The sequence below is a fragment of the Eleutherodactylus coqui genome, chromosome 1 (genome assembly GCF_035609145.1).
Source record: "Eleutherodactylus coqui strain aEleCoq1 chromosome 1, aEleCoq1.hap1, whole genome shotgun sequence".
NCBI lineage: Eukaryota > Metazoa > Chordata > Amphibia > Anura > Eleutherodactylidae > Eleutherodactylus > Eleutherodactylus coqui.
This window is the reverse complement of record NC_089837.1, coordinates 424365102-424388169: the sequence shown is the minus strand read 5'-3', so window position 1 is coordinate 424388169 and position 23068 is coordinate 424365102. Positions and strand designations below refer to the sequence as shown.

The following is a 23068-nucleotide window of genomic DNA, read 5'->3' as shown; positions in this document are numbered from 1 at the left end:
TTGTCAATTAACAAAATGTAACGTAAGTGGACAAAAGAGAAATCTAAAATCAATATTTGGTGTGACCAATCTTTGTCTTTAAAACAGCATCAATTCTTCTAGGTATACTTGCACATAGTTTTTGAAGGAACTTGGCAGGAAGGTTGTTCCAAATATCTTGGAGAACTAACCATAGATCTTCTATGCATGTTGGCTTGCTCGAATGCTTCTGTCTATTCATGTAATCCCAGATGGACTCAATGATGATAAGATCCGGGCTCTGTGGGGGCCATATCATCCTTTCCAGGACTTCTTGCTCTTCTTTACAGTGATTCATGGCATGATTTTCTGTGGCTGAAACATGCGTTCCATATCTATGACTGAGGTGGTTCAGGTGTGGATTTCTACACGTTTCATAGTATATTCAGGCCATCTGCTTTCCATGTAGTTCACGGACAGCACATAGCTTCATAATAGCCTATGGTGCTATTCACATAACCACTGCATGTCCTAATCTGGTCTGTTTTTACAGATGAGAACAGCACATGCAAAGTCCAGGTGTCTATGTGCTGTCTGATGTGAATTACACACAAGTTTCTCATGCGCAGCTCACATATTACCTTCTGTATAAGGCCTAATAGTTTCCTACAATTAGGAGAGGCTATGAGTGGTGACAATGAATGGTTTTATTCAAATAAATATAAAGGATAAAATGTGTCCATCCATATTTAGACTCACACATACAAAATCCAGAAGTGATTCAATCAGTGCAATGTAAAGTATCTCTCTGTGTTAAGGCCCATTTATACACAGATATCTTTCAAAAGATTGACAGATCAGCGATCGTTTTGCATGAAATACTAATAGGCACTAATTGCTATTAGTACTTTATTAGCTTCATTTGCATGCAAATGACCTACTGGGAGCTGTTACAGATCTCAGCAGGAGGTGTGAGCTCTATAATTAGCTCCATTGTTCAGCCATGAGCTCCCCATGGAGAATTAAGCACCATGGACAGCAGACACTGTCTGCGGTCCTGCTGATCAGCTGTTCTGCTGTGGGGCTGAGAACTGAGAACAGCTGTAACAATGTTATCAGCTGTAATCAGATCTCTCCAGGCAGAACAAAGCGTGCAGTCCTGCTTATCAGCTGTTCTGCTGAAGGACGGTTTTCAAGCAGAACTCAAAACCATCATTCGGCCGAACAGTAAAACATCGGCACATTTAGACACAATGTTTATAGCTCAAAAGATGGCTTTTGAGTGAATTTTGAGCAATATTCACTGTGTCTAAATGGGCCTTTATCCAGGGATGAGACTTCTACAAAGAACAGCCCTTACTCTACAAGACTCCATTTATTTCAGTGCGTTTAAATGATGCTTAATTTCACCTTGCTAATGTGTAAGGCCTATCGAGTTGAATGTAAAACTATGTAAACCATATATGAATTAGGTCTTCGTTGGCTCATTAAGGGAAGGGGGGCCTGATGTCTAAACTATGAAAAGAGAATCATAGTATAGCTATTTGAAATTATTGATGATATGCATTGAGCTTTCTTTATCCAAAATAATGTGCAACTGAGCTTTTCATTTTGATGAGATTTAGAAAGTAACAGACAAGTTGAAGTAGGATATTTAAGAAATCATTTAGGGAAATTTTACATGAAGGACATGACAACACCCAAAACGTCTAACATGTTGTACAGTCTTATAAATGCTATCATTAGATCTTCATTACTGAAGTTCTTTTTAATGACATACGGCCACCAGCAAGATTAAATGAAATTAACTCCCAGAAAAAGAGCGTAATTTTTAAGATTAGCCATTTATGTAAACACTCACAGTGCAACATTAACCATTACCTTAGGCTTCCTGCTTCATTAATTAAGCGTTTTCTCAGTGCTTCTTAAATGTTTTTTGCACGCACATTAAAAAAACACTGCTGGTGCAGCACAACGTGATATGATGCGTAGAACAGTCAGGACTTCATCAGTATGACAGCTGCAAGGGATACAGGCTTGTTGATGCTCGTGTTGATGAATTTGCCTCATTGCTATCATCTTATTTTGTTTGTCTCTATTCTATTGTTTTTGCCTCTTGAAGCTTCCATGACTTATACAAAGATAATTCAGACTGTAATTGGCAGAAGCCCACATAATTTGAATCTAGTAAACAACATTAGATCTTTGGTTTGCAAGCTCACTGTGCTAAAAATACTTAACGGAACCATTAAATGACATTTTTTTCTTTTGCACTTGGCAACTGTGATCATTAATATTATTGTTTGCATGCAGTGGTGTTACACAGCAACAGCTATTAATATGGATGAGACTTAATTATGCAGATTGAATTATCCATACATGCAATGCTTGCTATTGTTCTAATAAATAAAAATGCCCATAAGAGATTTGGTCTAAAGCATATCTTTTCATTTATTTGCAATTAGGTTTTAAAAAACAAAAAACAAAAAAAACTTGCATTAATTTTATGATAGCTTTTGATAAAGGTCATAACATGTAGAAATGAAGGACAATGTATCCAAGGTGTGTTATATTGTGTTGTCTGAAGAGACCGGAGACCCTCTTAGCAGACAAGAGGACAGCAGTGCTGTAATGCCATTTCCACATGAACATAATGCAAGCACATTCTGTGAGCCATCCTTATGGCCACAAATCCCCTCCGAATCATGGGTCTAATGACCCAAACTAACAGGATCATAGATCTCTACAATGCTTTTAGTTTGGGTCATTAGCTGTGCAGCTGGCCAGGATTTGCAGCCATAATATGGGTGCAAAGATAAGTTCATACTACACTGATAAGAAACAGGTCTTACATCTTCAGGTACCCAGGTACATAATTTGATTAGTGGCCTAGAAGCCTTCAAACAAAATGATGAGCTAAAATATATTAAAATGAATAGGATGGCCAGTAAGGTTTTAATGTAGTTAGGGGTGAACATATATATTGTACACTTAAGGAGAAAGGATGATTTTAGTAATTCACCATGTCATGAGAGCTGCTATAGACATCAGTACAAAATAAACCAAATTATCAGGCAGATGTATGTAGAATCGCCTTGCCACACACCTGTTTGACTTTGGGCTATCTGAGAAGTCAGCACTTGGAGAACCACACTTTTTACCCTTGGTAAAACGTTTTTGCTGTGGGGTCCCCAACCAAGTCTTTACTCACACATATAGTTCCAATGGTCAGGACAAGCAGCAAACAATAATCAATTCCAATAAACAGAGCTTCGGTCAGGGCGCACAGAAGTCAGAATGGTCATCAATCTAGCAGGAGTCAGGACCAGAATACATACAAATTGGGTCTTAGTGATAATGGGACATAATGCCTTCCATATGAGGGGGATGTCTAATATAGCGGGACCAGGATGGGGATTGGTGGAGGACATGCGTAGGGCACGAGCACTGGCCCTTTAAAGTAAAGGGTAGAAGTGCATACCCTTCAGGCAGGTCATGGAGGGCGCCAGTGCTTGACCGCAGCGCCATTGACAGGTGAGACACAGGAGCAGTGATGGCACAAAGCATGTACCAGTAGTACATTTCTAGTTATATTAACTACTTGCTTCCTTTTGATCCTGTTGATTGCACAACACTGTAATGGATATTCTCGATATCCACTGCTGGATATTCTCGACTAGTTGCTCCATAAATTTGTCATGGTTTCAACATCTTGTATTGATAAGGGGTAACATGCCTGAAACAGCTGTATACAAGTTGAAATAAATGGCTCTATTATTTTAGGCTCTATCTGTGTTATATATGATCAGTTCTAGATTGATAGGTAACCACAGTCCTAAAAAGCATAACATTATGTTTAGTGATGTGCAAAAACCTGAAAAGGCGATGTGGTGCTAAAAAGTAGTAAATTAATTACTTGTTTTTGTGTAAAATAATCACTATTCAAGTCACTGAAATATCATAGCCGGCTAATAAAAAATACGTATACATAGATAGTAAGCGCTACTCTATATATAACAATGGCAAAGTGTTAATACTCATTTTAAGAGCTAATGCCTAGGATTGATTAATTCTGTTTTCCACTGTGCTCATTTTTTTTTCATAGTTTAATTAAAATGTACAGACATAAAATATTTTTTTCCTTTGATTATTTATATGCCTGAAAACTCTGTTGCTGAGCGTCATATTTGTCAAATATGTATTCATGCATTTACATACTTATATATTTATATTCTGTTCTCTTTACAGACAGACAATTTTCCTGCAGAGCCCAATTACATGGGAAGCAGACAACAGTTTGTTCAAAGGTAATAGAATCTCAAATAAAGCTCAGTAATGCACTTTTTGGGGCATTCTTCTCATTGGCAGATACTTACATTTACTTATTTCTTTAAACTAAATCAGTAGTTCAACCTTCAAAGACCCGGAAAGAGCAAGCCTAAGGGACAGTGGTCATGGAGACAGTGATCAAGCTGACAGTGATCAAGACACTAACAAAGGTTCCTGCTGTGACATGTCTGTAAGAGAAGCCCTTAAGATGAAAACCACTACAGTGAAATGCCAACCACTGGAGCAGGGTGAGTAACCACACCATTATCATGTTAAGGAAGGGTTAAATATCACACTGTGTCGTGTTTCAGCTGCATCGCTACACACTGAGTAACCTCATCATTTTAATCTGAACTAAGAGGTTTGAAATATATTTTGCAACATGTCTTATTTCAGCCAAGTGGCATAAGCTGGAGTAAGGTCAGTAAATAGTCTAATATTTAACCGTTCCATGTGGATACTGTATATGTGTAATTTTATTACATGCTTCCATTAGGTTCCAACTATCCTCATTACATTACTGTAAATAGAAAGCATACAGGAAATTACTAGCTACCACCAAAGAGATACTGTGTATGTTAGGGTATAGGCACACATTTTATTACATTTTATGTAAGATGAGTTTCATACACATTAAAACATTTTTGTAATAGTGATCTAAAATTGATACACTTTTCACAATGTTTATTCTGCAAAACATGAACATTTACAAAAAAATTCATAACAAATTAAGGTTGGTACTTGGTGCCAGTGATGCTATGGAGCAACGGAGCAGCTCATGAATTGAGGAGCACTTTTCCAAAAGGAGTCAAAGGAGTTATCCAAGGAAATTTTTTGCAAAAAAACATCCAAAACATAACAAATTAAGGTTGTCATTTGGTGCCCGTGATGCTATGGAACATCTCATAAATTGAGGAGCATTTTTCCAAAATGAGTCAAAGGAGTTATCCAAGGAAACACATTGTTTCAAAACCTTACTGAGCCTGCGATAGTAAAATAACAAAATACATGCTCACCTTGTCTTACTCCCCCATCGCTGTTGTTTCGCCAGAGCTCAGTCCCTACTGGTCTTCACTTGTAGGGAGCTGACAATGATGTCTCCAACAAAAGGGTCATGTGACTGCTGAAGCCAATCACCAGCTCCGTTTAGCCAGTAAATAACTGTGGCACTTATGTGATCTAGTGTCATGTTGTCATCACTCTGTTTCCAGAAGCGGAGATCATCAGGGACTGGGTGCCAGTGAAACAGCAGCAACAGGGTTGTGGGAAAAAGTAAGAATGTATTCTGCTTTTTTACTACCGTAGGTTCAGCAAGGTTTTGATAAAGTGTATTTCCCTGGATAACCCCTTCAAGTCACAAGGAATTGTTTTAAAGGAAATAAAAATATAATATTTTAAAAGAGTTGACTTTATCTAGAAACCAATAAATGCAGTAGAATTCATATAGGAGTCACACAGCTACTTATCCCCATAAGGACATGGCCAATTTGGCCATAAGGACGCAAACATTTTTTTTTATTTTTAACTCCACTTTTCAAATGTCATAACTTTTTTGCTTTCCCATAAATATTGCTATATGGTGATTTTTGAAGGGCAGGGAAATAAAATGCATCAATTCTGCCATTGTTTTTTTTACAGGCTTAGCACTCAGTCAGATGAGTGTGGTTTACACGCTGCTGCAGCAGCGTGTAAACCACTCTGCTATAGGAACCAATAGGTTCCTATGGAAGCATTCACGTGGACCCTTTTTAGAAAACGCAGAATCTGCAAGTTCTAAAAAAGGAAGGACAGTGAGTGCCAACTCGCCTGTCAGCTCCGTGGTGCGCAGTGGTGCAGGGTGCTTTCTGTAGGCTCCTATGGGAGACTTGGAAGTATGCAGCCCACACCACAGATGTGTGACCAGGCTGCTTCATGGAGCTATAAACAGTCCGGTCACACAATTTCTTTTCAAGATGACAGCAGCATAGTTTATACCTTGTTTAGCAGCGTGTAAACCACGCTCATCTGACTGTGCCCTCTTACATGCAGCATAGATGACATAATCATTTTTTTCGTCGGCTGGTACGATTACGACAATACCAAAATAATTTTTTGGTTCCTTTTACACTTTTGCACAATAAAAACCTGTTTTTTTTAAGTTCTTTTTGTTTACATTGTTGCATTCAAAGTCCCATAACTTTTTTATGTTTCCATTGAGAATTTCTGTGTTTTTTGTGTGACGATCTGTAGTTTTCATCATGTAGTTGGCATCATTTTTAGGTACATACTAGAGATGAGCAAGCACCCAAATGCTCATGTCAGTGTTATTCGAGTTGAGCTTTTCGTAAAATTCGAGAGCTCTACTCGAGTAACGAACCCTATTGACTACAATGGGAGACTCGAGCATTTTTGTATGTAGGACACCGGATGCCGAGCTTTTCTTCTTTTTTTTCTAGGCTCGTCTCTTACTCTCTCTCTCTCCCTACCTGCCAGACAAAAAATTTGCTGGTGGGGAGGGGCCAAAATAGGCTTGTCACAGCAGGGAAGAGCCAAAAACTGAGCGGGGTCGAACACGGCTTGATGCTTGTTCCAGTAACGAGCACTATCAAGTACGCTAATACTCAAACGAGCATCAAGCTCGTTTGTTTTTTTTATACAGTTTTTGCCTTGCAGGATAAGTAGTGCGCCCAATTTATTGCACAGGTCTTTATGGATACGATGATATCAAATATGTGGATTTTTTAACTTTTAATTTTTTAATACAAGCAGGTGAAAGTGAGCAGAGAATTTTTTTCTTTTTTCATGTCTTTTTTTTTACACTATTTTTATTTATTCTCTTTAGATTTTTTTATGTCCTTGTAGGGAACTTGAACTATAAAAGATATGATTTTGGTGCTTCTTTTCCATCATAAGTCGGTGATGATGTAATGAAACTTGTGTCCCTTGTCTCCATTCTTCCTAAAAAAAAAGTAAAGTACAGTAAGTGAAGTAAAGCAAATCCCAGCTCTTTTTCTTGGAACTAATCTATGCGCATCTATAGTATGCTGTTATGTGTTCTGCTATAAATGAAAAAAGGGTTATTCCTTTATGATTTTTCCTATGAGATTCTTACATAGTCTCTATATAATATCACAGTGAGTAATGATTATAAATAGTCCACATCTCATTTGTCCAGAAGGGAACATTGTTCAATATCCATAAACATGAAACAGATCTTGTGTCTCCTTGTGCAGGTCATGAATTGAAAAACATCGAATGCAACAAAATCAATACCCCTAAAAACATTTGGTTATGATTGTTCCTCAAGAGTGCTCAGTAATCCAAGGATGGCTTGTAGATATGTATAGACCCCAAGTTATTATGGTTACATGGTTCTCATTTTGACACATTTTCCTTTTGCATTTGATAGTAATGCATAAAAGGAAAACTACCCTGCAAGCCCAATATATTATGTACAAAGTCTTGTTCTCTGTGTGAGTTGCATCCCTTTCATCTGTTAAGGAATAAATAACACTTATGTTCCTTCTGTACCAGTTAATAGTGCACAAACTATTTAAATATTGTCTGCAGAAAAAGCTTTGTATTAAAAATAAAATTTGTATTCTGTAATATATAAGACTAAGTAATGTCTCCTAAATGCTAATACAGGAGTTTACGGCAATAGAGGATCAAGGTTCTTTATTGTAAGTTATAGTTTGTCAGGTAGACAGTGTTTTCCTAGCCTGGACACAATGAAATGCAAGGAAGTAGTGTGCAAGAATTTATATATTAAGGGTGGATTTAGAGTGGCGTGATTATGTGCTCGCAATTGTGCACACCAAATCACCTGTCTATTAGAACCTTTGGTTCCCTATAGTGTGTTCACATGTCCGTGTTTTACAGGCGTGCAACTGTAAAAGATTGGACATGCGTGCACCATAGGCCCGTGGTGCGTGTACATATTCCCCACTGGTTGTCCCCTTGTCACTGAACACAGTGACTGCACTGTCATAGTATTCAGTGGAAAGAGGATTCCCCATGCGGATTAAAGTAAATTGCCACAGCTATCACAGCCATGACAGCTGTGGCAGAGGATTGCGATGTTCTCCCATTGCTTTCAATGGGACCAGCGCTTCTGCAGCCCCATTGAAAGCAGTTGGCTGCTGGCAAGCCCTGCAGGGATTTTCAGGGAAGGGCTCTGAATATAAGCCCTTCCCTAAAAATCATCCCTAGAATGTGTTAGAAAGAAAAAAAAAAATATATATATATATATATATATATATTCACCTCTCCTCAGCTGCAGGGGCTCAGGCACATACAGCCTTTCTTCTCCCTGCACTGCTCTGAATCTGTTTCAGCAGGCAGGGATTTAAAAGGGCTGTATCTGATTGGCTCAACCAATCACAGGCAGCACTCAGCCATTCACTGATTGACAGCTGAGTGCAGCCTGTGATTGGTCACAGCTCTCAGCCAATCACAGGCAGCGCGTGGCCATTATTTTATTTATTTTTTTAACACAAACCTTGGGTGATTTTCAGGCAAGGGCTTATATTTCCAGCCCTTCCCTAAAAAATCACTGCAGGGGTGCCGACATCCTATAGTCTTCAATGCAGCCGGGGCAGCACCCGTGGCCCCATTGAAAGCAATGCTGCATCAACCTGCACTCACGCATGTTTGTGCACGTACGTAGGTGCGTGGTTTTGTGAGCACCAATGTACGCATACGCACAAGCTCATGTGAATGCACCCTAAAGGGATTGTCCAGAATATTTAAAAGTCTAGCAGGAAGCATAGATGCGAGAAAAAAGCAAAATAAGTATTACTGACCTGGAAAATCTCCCACCGCTCCAGCAATGTTGTTCTGATGCTCCCTCTGGTCTCTGTTTCTGTCCTCCAGTTTTGACAATGCAAATGCAGCATCTACACAGGACTGTTGTATCCAAGCAGCAGACAGTTGCTGAGTTGGAGCCGCATTTTCCAGTTTTGTAGTACTTATTTTTCTGTATTCTCACATTGCCTGTTTTGAAAACCCCATTTACATGTAGCAGACAAAGTCCATATGGATATCTCTGCATGTTGCAGATTTTCAAATTAACAGAACGTCTATCATCTTCAGTTAAAAAGACAAACACCTGACTAATTTGACACATACATCTTTACAAATTGAAAAGTTTGTGAATTTCGTGTGATAATACAGTATTTAGAACTTTTTGGTGTCATTTATTTATACAAATGCATGCATAAATTGTTAATTTTGTCATATTTTGAGTTGTCAACTTTTCTAATGCATATTAAAAAAGACAGCATTAAATTTGTTTACCAAGTATAACACATTCAGGCATAACACAAACATTTAACAGTTAAATGCATATTAATCAACTTTAAAAATTGTTTTTGCATTACTTAACTTGTACTTATTCCACATTTCAGAGTGTATCACAAACAAGAGCTGCAGTTCCAGTTGTGTATACTTCCCTGTTGGCTCAGTGCCTGCACAGACCTTATTCTAGTCATTTATAATCTTGCATGTGTCCTCTTTACACCTCTGTATGAAGTAGCAAACCCTGTCACTCTACATTATAAAAGCTCATTAAAGGGAACTTGTCACTTTGAAAATGCAGTGTAATCTGCGGCCAGTATATAGTAGAGCAGGATGAGCTGTCCAGATTTATATATAGTTTTGTTGGAAAAACTCAGTATAACTGGTAGAGATGAGTGAGTATACTCGCTAAGGCACATTACTCGAGCGAGTAGTGCCTTAGCCGAATATCTCCCCGCTCATCTCTAAAGATTCTGGGGGCGGGGAACGGCGGGGGAGAGCGGGGAGGAACGGAGGGGAGATCTCCCTCTCCCTCTCTCCCTCCCGCTCCCCACCGCAACTCACCTGTCACCCGCGCCGGCCCCCGAATCTTTAGAGATGAGCGGGGAGATACTCGGCTAAGGCACTACTCGCTCGAGTAATGTGCTTTAGCGAGTATACTCGCTCATCTCTAATAACTGGTAATTTATTCATAAATACATCTGCTTTTTCCATTCTTGGGAATCCGGTGGGGGCGGCCATATCAGTAATTGACAGCTATGTCTGCAAAGACACTCATACACAGATAGCTGTCAGTCACTGATAGGACCACCCACCGGACCTCATAAACAGAGTCGTCAATGATTAAAGTACAAGTAATGCACTTAACTATATCAATGTGCTCAGCTCCTGCTGCTCTGTAACAAGGTGTCTGGAGATAGGACTGCAAATAAAAAGAGGCAGGTTCTCTTTAAAGATGTCCGGGATGTGTCTGGTGACAAGCTTGTTGGTTACTTCCCATAGCAACCTGTAGAATTGTGAATGCAACTCTGTATCCAGGCTATAACTCTAGATACATATGAGAAACTTTGTAGTATCTTTACAAAGTTGCTACGGTAAATGGTTCATGTCGATTAATTGCATATGTGAACTGTGTTCAAAGAAGGACATACAAAGCTCTTTTATGCTTACAGAAATATTAGCAAAGTGCCTAAATAGCAATACATTGATAGGAAGAATGAAACTGGGGTATGATAACTCAGAAATCCTTTATCCAGTTTCAATGTACAGTGTTGTAATGGAATCCAGACTAAATATAGTCATAAAATAAGCTGTATTCAGCTGTTAAAGGGAATGTATCACATATATTTCCTTACCAATTAAAACCAGATGCTGACACATAGTCTATTTCTCATGTGTTTTCATTTTCTGATGGTAGATTTTTTTAATTCTGCTTTCTGCACATAATTATTGGGTTGCCATATTGCCTGAATTGTTAGTAGCATTCAGAAATATGCTTTACAGCAGCCACATGGATCATAGGAATCTGAAGACTGGAGATGACTCATTGGGGGAATTTATTAAGACAGATGTTTAATTTGTGAGTTTTAATTCACAATCTGTTGGAGTACAATGTGCCAAATTTATAAAGAGGCGTATGCCTCTTAAAAAAATTTAGTGCATCTTTGGATATTGGTGTACCAGAAATAAAAAGCTGCACCTGCTGTAAGCAGGCGTAGATTTGCGCTATAAATATATATATAGATTTGCGCTAACATCAGTTTCTAATATAAATGATAGTAAATACATTGGTCTGCAGAGGCCACACCCTTACATTTTAAATCCCTCCCACTCTTCTCACCACAAGGCAAGAGAAGCACAAAATAGCCCAAATGTTGAAAATTATGGGATGCACCATAATATACTCATTCTTTATAACAGAAAACTGGGGTAAATACTTTAATACATCCCGCAGTTGACTTGTATGTCGGTGGGAGACTGTTCTAGTCATTCTTTTCAGAGGACACTGTACCTCTAGTTTTAAAATAGAGTGTTTCCTTTCATTGTAATATTTCCTCTAATAATAATGAGATGACTGCAAAAAAAGTATCTCTGCAAAACAGGGAGTGTCAGGCTATTATGATGCCCTGTGACCAGTATGAAAACTGTGGTATGTCAATTATTCTTCACTATAGATATTGACATGTAGTATTAGAAAAAACACCACCAAATATTTAAAGAGTACCTATACTTCCAGAAAACGTTCGACATGTCATAGAGAGATGTCAAGAATATTGATCATTGGGGTCCCGCTGCTGAGACCCCTACTGATCACTAGAATGAGGGGGGCTTTGTTCGCTCATTTTCTGCTGCTTGCTACAGCTGAACAAGGCCTCATAAATGTGTAAAGATAGCTCCAATACACCTCTATGAGGCTGTCTTTAGATTCTGGATGGAATCAAAAATGAGCAAACATAACTTTGGAATCCTACTGGTACTACCTTTAAACAACTGAGAATTTGTTTCTCTTACTTTGCAATTATGCAATTTAACCCCTTTTAGTACTGATGACATATCTTCAGGAGACGTCATCAATATTTAATTGGAAGAGATCCACTGCTTGGGATTCCTGATGATCATCTGATCTCATCCCCATCTCTCACTGCAGTGGGCTGGCTTGTGACAGCACCATCCGCATTGGGGTCAGAGCAGGAAGTGCCATAGAAAGTATAGTTGCAACTGATTCAATTAGGAGTAAAGCCGTCTATTACACTAATGGTTCCGACCCCAGGGTCAGAGCCAGAAGTATAATAGAAGGCTTTGCTCACATACAATGGAACTATACCTTCTATAAAACTTCTGTCTCCAACCCCAATATGGACATTAAGCCCTGCTGCAGTGAGGGGGGCCAAGGTCAAATGATCGCCAGGAATCCTGAGAAGTAGATTTTTGGTGATCAACTATTAATGGCCTATTTTGAGAACAGGTGATCAGTGCTCCAAAAGGCTAAATGCCTGGAATACCCCTTTAAAAAGAACATGTCATGTCCTCTCACAAGTGAAACTGGCTGCATACCGTTACAGCCTCTCACTAATTCCATCAGCTGTTTTTTGTTTTTTTGTAGCCCCCCTCCCTTAAGTGCAGTTGCTCTTACTTGTTTCGGAGCCTGATAGTAGAAAATTGTAACGTGGACTCTGAAAATAACAAAAGTGATTGTGGACGAACAGAGAGGGAAGGGGCTAGAAGTAAAAAGAAGAGTGATGGGTAGGTCTAAAAGTTTCAATTATTCAAGAACGTGACAGATCCTTATATATAAACTTTTGTGGAAAGCTTTTATTTCTTGTTCTACTTTCAACCAATGCAAATTATCTGTATATTCAGCCATCTTCCCTGATAATATAGGCTTATTTCTATAATAATAATTAACAGTTTTGTATTGCCTGTTTAAAATCCCCACTTTCTCATGGACCCACACCAATAATGATCTGCTTAATAGTGAGCATCAATCCCTAGAAGTGCTCATTCATAATATATGATCAATGCTATTAGAAACAGAAAACTTAGTTAAAGCTCAGTTTCTTATCAATAACATTCTGTGATATGCATAATAGTGTGTGCTATAGTCTCTTGGCTCATAAATTAGACCAATTAAAGGACCCGGGATTGGAGAAGACATTTAAAAAGATGAGATAGTACTTCAGAAAAGCAGTTCATCTAGTAGAATATCGCTGGCTGTGTCCTTTTCAAATTTTCAATTTTCTTGAAAACTGCAGAATTGCGTTGCGTGGAATACTTAATGTACCGCAATGTAAATTCTATTGTATATTTTGAGGGTTGACCTTGTATGAGACCTTGCTTTGCAAGTAATAAATGCCAGAAAGAATATTATTTTCTGACCTTTTACCATAGTGGTTCTCTGTTTATAATTGGACATTGATCTGTATAAATATGTTGTGGCCTTTTTTATGGAAGACATTTCACACTAGAGCTACTCTTTAATTGTAAGCAGACGCATATTTTATATTACGCAAATGAAAGCTCCATATAAGGAAAAATAATCTCATTGGAGTGAATTGGAGAACATTATAGCTTTTACAGTGCCACAGAAAATAAATAAACCACTTAATCATGATTTTCCTACAGCAGAGCAGAAAGAGTGCTATTTGACCATAATCATGTGTAGTGCTACTCAGTGGGAAATTAAACATTTTAAATGGATCTGATAGCCTCATTACAGAGATTGTAGGGCCATTTTTAGATCATTTGGCCACTTCAGAATACATTAAATACCCCCATTGTTGTATGCTTGGTTTACAACTCATCTTTTTTTACATTACCGAGACTTTAGCTTTTGGAAAGATATGATCATATCAGTTAAATGGAATGCTAAGTAAATCTAAGGTCTTTTCTTGAAAGAAACAGTAATTTCTCTGGTGAACTATAATTGTCATCCTCCATGGTTCATCTTTTAGTTCTCAATACAAGGACAAACATAGAAACAATGTAATGTAAAGAAGAGCAAGGTGTTATTCGATGTCATGTTTTATGAGCAAAACAATGTACATAATTATGAAATTGCAGGCAATCAGAAGCTCGGTAGAGGTGACATATGCCTCTATGGAAGTCTTATTCTGGCTGCATACAAAACAGACCCAAACAGCTCATGAATATGACCATATCATGGCTCTGTGCAACCTCCAACTTAGCATTGTCCCCCAAATATATTTAATAGTTCAATGCAGACCGTAATTCTAAACTTTTTTTTGCATTTGCAAATATTAAAAATGTTTCTGTTCACAGATATCCGAGGAGTGATATTAGAATAGCGCCACCAGCCATCTCAATAAAGGTTCCAAGGTGGTCACATCTACTCACTCTTGCTTTTCTACAGTAAGGGCGCCCACCCACTGGCGATTTTTTTCCCTGCGAAATTCGCAGCATTTTTTTCTCTGCAGGGGTCTATGGGACTTGTAATGTTAAAATCGCGATCGCGCAAAATCGCAATTTACCGCGAAATCGCGATTTTGCGCGATCGCGATTTTAACATTACAAGTCCCATAGACCCCTGCAGAGAAAAAAATGCTGTGAATTTCGCAGGGAAAAAAATCGCCAGTGGGTGGGCGCCCTTATGCTGTCTCACTTTCAAACCCTTTAAACCATAATATGGTTTTATGCACGAGCCCTTAAAGGAAAGATGGATGACTAAACTGCTGTTCTTCAGCCATGGCAGCATTTAGTCTAAACTTCAATACAAGATGGAAAGTTCAATGCTAGACTTGTATGGGGGTCTTGAAATATGCATATTTTATGTGCCGTGTAAACAGAATGCATCCTATTTTGGGGTATTTTACACATGTAAGCTTCCAATTCAAGTGTATGGGGTGCGTAGAATATGCTGCATGTATAATTCAAGTTTGTAAGAAACTAGACAGAGGAAAAAAATAGATCAGGAAGTGGACATTGCAGAGCTTGCGTTTTTCGCACACATGAAATATACAGTACAAACGAGGGGCAATACTTGCACAAAAAATGCATATGCAGCATGAGCGCACTAAAAATGCTGATCAATACTCAGTCCAAATTCTGTGTATTTTGCCCTCGTGTGAGTGAGGCCTCATATTGCTGAATGTTAATATTCTTGTTTATATCTTGTTTATTGCTAATATTCTTGTTTATATCCAGAGTTGAAAATTGCTTTCTAATTTATATGTGGCCCTCCGTTACATAGATTGTTTGTAATAAATGTGTCAGTTTGGGCATTATTTTGTGAGCTGAAAACAGCAACAACACAACTTTTTTTCCTTAGCCTAACTAATATCTGATAGTCATATCGGTTTTCCAGGACTTAGAAATTGATGATCTATCTATAGGCCTGTGATGTCACAGTCATTGGTCAGATGACCTTTGACCTTTCTGCTTCTCAGTCCCACTTATGTAAATGGAATTTAGGGGTAATACCAGGCACAGCCACTACAAAATAAATGGCACTGTGCCTGGTATACAATGAAGACCGCACTGCATTCACCATAGCGTTGCAGCTTTTTAGCCAATTGGTGGTGAGGGGTGGGGGGGGATGGGAATCAGCCCCCTGACTGATCTGATATTGATGACCTGCACTGCAACTACATGACTAGCGCTAGAACATGAAAGATTTGCATCTCTTCATGTTAGCAAATAGATTTCACTTTTCACACAACAAGCAGAATTCTTGAAAATTGTAGGGAATTTAGCAAAAAATGATACAATGAATAAACATTATGTACATAAACCAAATAATCTTGTTTAATATTATTGTAAGTTATTGTACAATAACTAACCTCACCCTTGTAATAACATAATAACACCCTATGCTTTATATATGGCCCGTCCGGAAGTTTCTTACTCCATCTTATATGATGTATATAAACTGAGTAATTGTTCCTTTCTCCCAAAAGAAAGGATCTTCTTAGGAACCTCCATATTATTACATTTGCAAACACTCAATAGCAAATAGGGGGCTTGCAGACAGAATGTTATCTTACAATAAGGAAATATTTCCGTATCTTTGCGTTATATAAGAGCAGTTGCCTAATAATTGTTCATCATCTTCATTATTGTCAGTGTACTTAGCAGGAATTTGAACTTTATGGTAGAATTTAATGAAGCTTGGATCTTATTAGACCAATTTATTTGAGAACAATGCAAGCAAATGACAGGTATGTAAACAAAGTGCTTCCATAATTCCCAGAGGCCTACTCGTCTTGTGTGCTTTACTTCAGATGACATCCTGCATCTCAAGGAAATGATCTCTTAGTGCCCTCTTTTTCATTACAATTTAAAAGTAGTATCTGACATAGCCACTGTTAGCCTCAGATAATGACGCTGACACAAATGCACTTTGACTTATTGAATAGCAGTCTTTCCTCTGCTTTTATTAGCACATTAAAGAACAAAAACCTTCCGATGCTAAACAACTGCACCTTACTGGATTTCCAAGCCTAAACAAAGAACAGTCAATAAAACCTGTGTTAAAAATTAGATTGACTCATACTAAACCTTCTTAAATGATACCCCAGTGCACCCAATTATTGTCTGCTTGTGTTTAGCCAATAAAATGAGTAACACTTAAAAAAAAGATGAACCAAGCTGTATTCTTTCAAACTTATTTCCAGTGGGATTCTGCCCAGTGCTACATAAACGGTTTTTATGTTCCCTCAATAGATAGAATTAAATAAGGCTTCTTACTGGAGTAAAGGTCATGGGAGAAAGGACACAGCAGAATTATTATATGGGATTGCTTGCTATTATTAGGCTGTGATCGCCTCATTTGTGCTTTCATTTGAAACTTTTACAATGCAGCATTTTATTTGGAAATGTCAAATATTTCAATATCAAAGGTTACTTTAAAGTGGAATGCATTTCTGGTACACAAATGCTGCTCAAGAGGAAAAGGGAAATAAAAAGATTTCTAATTTACAGCTGCATCTACTCATATGGCATGATAGATTTTACAGAGAAATCGTGTCGTTTTCCTGATGTGACAAGAATTCGCACGATGAGACGCTCGGCGCTGATGAGTCATCAATTATAGTTAAACTTAGTTTTGCTTGATGTATCAGCTCCTTAAACTACATAGCATGACAAGATAACACCTCATGCAAGATATTGATGACTCGGATTAAGTATTTATGCAGAATCTCAGTGGAAGCGAGTGTCACGCTTATGGTTCAGTGTCTAACAGGGAATTAAGAGATTTGCATTTTGTAAAACATTATCTGGCATAGGCATTTATTGCCACAAATGTTTCATGCAAGCTGCAGATATAAGTCATTAGTTCATCTAATTCATAATAATGTAATGAAGATAGCCTTAAAGCTTCTTGTTTAATTCAGGATGGGAGACTTGAGTTTCTTAGTACTAAGCAAACTGGAAATTATAGTGTTAAAAGACTTGAAGCCTTCCAAAGTAATGTTTCAACAGGTGTTGATAATGTTACTACTGTAACTACTGTGTGATTAGTTTTAAACCCTAAAGCCGCTCTCACACATACGTTAACAAAATGCCACATCCAAAACCATTTCTATTGTGATTTTGTGCGTTATTTTTGAATACATGTTACAGTGTTTGACAGAGTTTTTTAGGAATGCTATCTTTTCCCCTTAACCCCTTCCCGCTCCAGGACGTACATTTACGTCATGGAGCGTCGGGGTATGTATGAAGAGAGGTTGCGGGGCGACCTCTCTTCATACAGCGCGGGCGTCAGCTGTTTATCGGCCAATCACGGCTATTAACCCTTTAAATGCCGCTGTCAGTTCTGACAGCAGCATTTAAATCCTTCGAACGTCGTTCGGGGGTCCCGCACCCCCCGTCCGGTGAGATCGGGGGAGCCGTGCAGGTGTCATGGCCTTCTGAAAGGCCCCAAGGCTGCCTTGAGAGACTGCCTATCAAGCCATCCCCGTTGGTGGTACTTTAAATAGCACCATTGAAAACTACAACTCGTCCCGCAAAAAACAAGCCCTCAAACAGCGACGTCGATGGATAAATAAAGGAGTCATGATTTTTTTAAACGGGGGAGGAAAAAACGAAAATAGAAAAAAAAGGGGGCCGCTTCATGAAGGGGTTAAGGAGAGCACCTAGAAGGTGAGTGAGGAGACTTATAAGGCCATTCATGCTCTGCTGGGTAATATGCAAATAAGGGAGATGGAACAATACCTCTGCAGCATCACCTGTTGGGAGCCAGCATTCCTGCAAATCAATGTTAGACTCCTTACAGCGTTTTTTTAACACACTCCATCATTGGGATGGGTGATGAGGTGCGCTAAAAAGAGCTGAAATACGCAAAAATAGAGCTAAAAACTCGCGTTGGAGTGCTGGTTTGTGAAGCACCATTGAAATCAATGGGAGCGTTATACCGCAGTTAGTGTGGCATTTCAAATGCCACACTAATTGCGTTAAAAAGTGGCCTGCGTAAGAGCAGCCTAATTGCCCTATCCCTCTTATGGGTAGTATAGAAATCTGCTACTGTTGTTACCTCGTGATTGTTTTTAAAGGATATGTACAATTTTGTAAACAAGAGCTTTCACTACTCCACTGCAGTCAAATAAAGAATAAAGCAACTTTGAAAATAGCTTTGCTAGAAAATGTTATATGTGGCTTCGTCGTTACACCTGCACCCACATGACTTTTATGGCATATCTTGTTGATGTGACATAAAATTGAAGTTGTGAACACCCATTCAAGAGATTAAACGTTATCAACTGTTGTGGGCTCTCACCTTTTCTATCTTTTTACGCACTGGCTCAAACAGTTCAAAGATACTTTTACATATGCTAAGCTACAGGCAGGGAGTAACACAGGTGTGTAGAATCACATTACACAGAACATTTGTTTGTAGAGTAAACTTTATGCAAAGTTGCATCACTTTCTATTTTAAATGCAATGCAGCAATAAATAATGTCTTGCAAAAGTGAGCATATGCTCGAACGGAATAGAAGACTAACAATGATATAATTTTCTTAGTTATATAAATAAGAATAATAAATTGCTTAATGAAATTGTAACAAACATTAACTTGACAGAATGCAGCAACATACATTTGTTTTTGTTTAGATGTGAAGTTTCTAGAATTTTGTGTAGTGGATGTGGCACAACCCCGGTGGTAGAAAGGAGGACAGGCGCAATAAGTACCCCATCCATTCTCCACAGGCGTCTCACCTCCTGTGCGAGTTCAGTGTATTTAGTGATTTTCTCAGTCTATGTATTTTTAATGTTGTGAGTGTTTTGAATGGAAATGTTTATGATGTATGCAGTTTTGTTATGTTTGTTGTTATTATTATGTATATTTTTTTTTCTGGAGAAACCTATAAATCAACTCCCACTACATAAGACCGAGTGTCCTCGGATGATTTGTCATAGCGTGATACACAGCGATAAATCGCACGCAGAGCATGCATGACATGCTTTCCATAGGATAACTATGGAAAGCGCAGCCCAATGTACACAAGCGAAAAATCGCTTACAATTTTCCGCTCGCATCTTAAAATCATGGCATGCCGCAATTCTCTGCGATAAACCTATCATTAAGATAGGTTCATCACGGAAAATCGCTGTGACATTAGTGCTTCCCTGCTGCGGAATATAGTGCCAGACAGAAAAATCTCTACAACTCAAAGGTGAAAATGAATAGAAGAACACATACAAACATGAAGCAACAGACATATGGGCGTATGTTTGTCCCGTTATGAAGCCGTCAAAATCATAATGGGATGAAACAAGGCCATTGATTTCAATAGTCACATTTTCACTGTCGGGATTCTCGCGCGTAGTATGGACTTACCCTATCTTCCTTGCTCATAGCTTTTCTATAGGCGGGAAAGATAGAGTAGTACCTATCTTCTCACTTTTTCTTTCAAACTCACATGCACTAGCATAGATTTTGAATAGTCAAACCCACCCCCACCCCCGATCCATGCAGTAATACGCTCCGTAGTGGCGAGTGTATTATCACGTGTTCCCATCTGTTTAAGCCCTAACAGAGGTATAACAACTATATGTAAAGCCTGCTAACATGACAATGCAGAGTATAAAAACAAAGGCATATACCAGACAAACCTCAAAATGCAATATCCATGAGATAAAAAATAATAAATGTTCTTGCAAGTACATGTAGGTATACATAGTGGGAGACATATCGCACCCAAGGTTCCACTCTGTATATCCATATGCACTCACAAGTACATTTATCATTTTTGCCTGCCAGGTAGACACCTTTGAATATAGCACTTTTGCTTTCATACTACACTGCCACTTTAGCAGGCTTGACATATCGTGGTTAGAACGCTATCAGCTTATGTCTCTGTTGACTACCTCTGTTGTATCTGTCTTTTTATGCAGCTTGTTTTATTGTGCGCTAATACAGATGATAATTTTATTCATTTTCCCTTTTGCGTTGTAGAGATGTTTGGCCTGGCACGTTTATGCTATGGTTAGTGATTTATTAATATGTTCATTTGGACAAGTATTGCTTTGGATTTTCCTTTTTGATGTGGAGGAAGCTATTGTGAAACAGTCAATTGAGTTTTTCCGAATCGTAGGAAATTGGAAGCAGTCAACATTCAGAGAATCAGAGATCAACAACATTTTTGTTGAAATCTCTTTTGTCGTGTTGGAACTAGTTGCACACTGCATAAATATTCTTTACATGATTGAAGAAAAGGTTTAGTATTTTGCATACATGGCACCAAATGATTTGGAAAGATTATTTCACTACTGGCACCTGGACTTAGAAAAAAGCTTATGCTTTAATGCCATGCAAGAACAGACATCTTTACAATATGAGATTGTCCTCCCATGTAAGATCTCTTCATATTCCCCACATCAGTCTCACAAGTTATTATGCAGTACGATTCTATATTTCTTTCATTCATGTAATTTACAGCATAAAACAAAGTGGCAGATTAACAAACATGCTAGATTATTGGACAGATGAGGATAAGGATATGAAGTTTACCTGGAAGAGTACAGAACCTCCAGGAAGGCTTTTCAATATACCGTAGAAGGTTAATGAAAAAGATTCTTGTGTGAAGTCATGTACAGTATCATTTCTGCTCTCCTACATCTCTAACAGATATTGGATAACAGTTCCTGATGTTAGGCAATGAAATGCTCACAGAGGTTGCCACCCCACTTTTCACAAACCATGAAAAGCGTGTAAATCTGTATTGTTGTAGAATGTAATTGCATGATAATACAGATTCATATGACCTACAGGACCTATAGTAAACTGGCTGACTGCTGCGTTAGACACTATAGATGTTATTATCAGTGCAGGAGATCTTAATAACTGGAAATGGGCTAGAATAGTTATAGACTTCACAGAAGAAAGCAATCCGTTGACGTAATGATGTACTTTAGGGTCCTACTAGATGACACGAGTCTCGTTTGGAATAGTGAATGAACAAGTGACATCACCGCTAGCTCGTTTGCTCTCGTGCAGTCTGTTTAGACAGTCTGGGGCATCATTGGCTTGTTTAAAGGAGTATAAGCAAATGTGAAAGACTGAACGAACACTGTTTAAACGGAACGATAAGTGAACGAGCTAATGATGCTTTTTATGCTTGCACAAAGTGAACGAGCGAACAGCGAAGCATTTTCGTTCATCGCTCACTCATTGTCTCACGTTTAGACCCAACAATTGTTGTTCATTTTCACTCATTTGAATGCGTTTTTGATCGATGATCATTCTGTCTAAAAGCACCTTTAATGTTATGTAATATCACTGTGTTCTGTGTTATTAGAGTTGTTTATTTACACTTTGAATTGCTTTACAATGGGATTTGTTATCTTGAGATAAGATACAATCCTTTAATAGCATAGATCAGCAGTTTTGGTTAAATTGGGTTAGGTTTATCGGCATTAAAGTTATTTATTTGTTTGTTTGTTATATAGTAACTATCTGACATACCCGGCTTCACTTAAGTTAATTTGCTACAAATTTTATGAAGTCGCGGTTACTTCAGAGGAACCGAGGAATAAAATATGTTCACCATTTTGCATGGTTCTTCATTTTACCCAAGACATATTCCGTGGAGGTGACCATGCGTTGTTCACATGTTTAACTAATTTTTTTGTGTATTAGGAGATGTTGAAACACTTGGGGCAAAAACACATGGATGTATGTGCAACTACACTCACCACTACAGAGTGTATTGATGCCTGAATAAGTTTTCTATTTTTTTTACACATAGAGGTGAGGTAGATTCTCCTCAGTATATAGACAGATAGGTAAGTTAGATTGTCCTCAGTATATACACAGAGAGGGGCATTACAGTCTCCTCAGTATATACACATAAAGGTGAGAAAGATTATCCTCAGTGTGTGCAAATAGAGATGAGGCAGATTCTCCACAGTATATTGACATATAGATTAGCTAGATTCTTCTCAGTATATACACATAGAGGAGAGGTAGATTCTCCTCAGTATATACACATAGAGGAGAGGTAGATTCTCTTCAGTATATACACACAGAGGTGAAGTGGATTCTCCTCAGTATATACGCATTGAGGTCAGTTAGATTCTCCTCAGTATATACGCATTGAGGTCAGTTAGATTCTCCTCAGTATATACACATAGAGTTCAGTTAAATTCTCTTCAGTATATACACATAGAGATGACGTAGATTCTCCTCAGTATATACACATAGAGGCTTGCTTAGTATGCCTCCAGGACCTTAAGGTACATGTGTGTGCAAAAAAATTTCCCTCAGCTTTATGGTTTCTGAGAAAAGAACTATCTCACGTATGGCTGTTTTTCACAGATTTTCATGCTTAACATTGAATAATCAAGTTGCGACCCCTTTAAAATTCCTATTTAGGATCTAAAGAATGGTCGTGCCAAATTTCAAGTTTGAGAATTAGTGGTGAGTCAGTCAGTGAGTGAGTCAAGGAGAGAGGGCTTTTGCTTTTGTATATATCGATAATATATTCCGCAGAATTCTACAATTGCCATCATTCACATCAGTCGCTGTCGACAATTGTGTGTCAAAATC

At 38.3% G+C, this 23068-nt stretch overlaps 1 protein-coding gene across 3 annotated transcripts in view; it reads left to right on the top strand.

The window, feature by feature from the left end:
* PCDH17 (protocadherin 17) overlaps positions 1-23068 on the top strand; it is a 189054-nt gene that overhangs the window by 58319 nt on the left and 107667 nt on the right. For 2 of the 3 annotated variants that reach the window (XM_066581412.1, XM_066581428.1), the window contains 2 exons: positions 4207-4265; positions 4363-4535. In XM_066581412.1, coding sequence (XP_066437509.1) covers positions 4207-4265; positions 4363-4535 — 232 coding nt within the window. The remainder of the gene's footprint in view (positions 1-4206; positions 4266-4362; positions 4536-23068) is intronic. The other variant, XM_066581421.1, reaches the window with a different exon arrangement.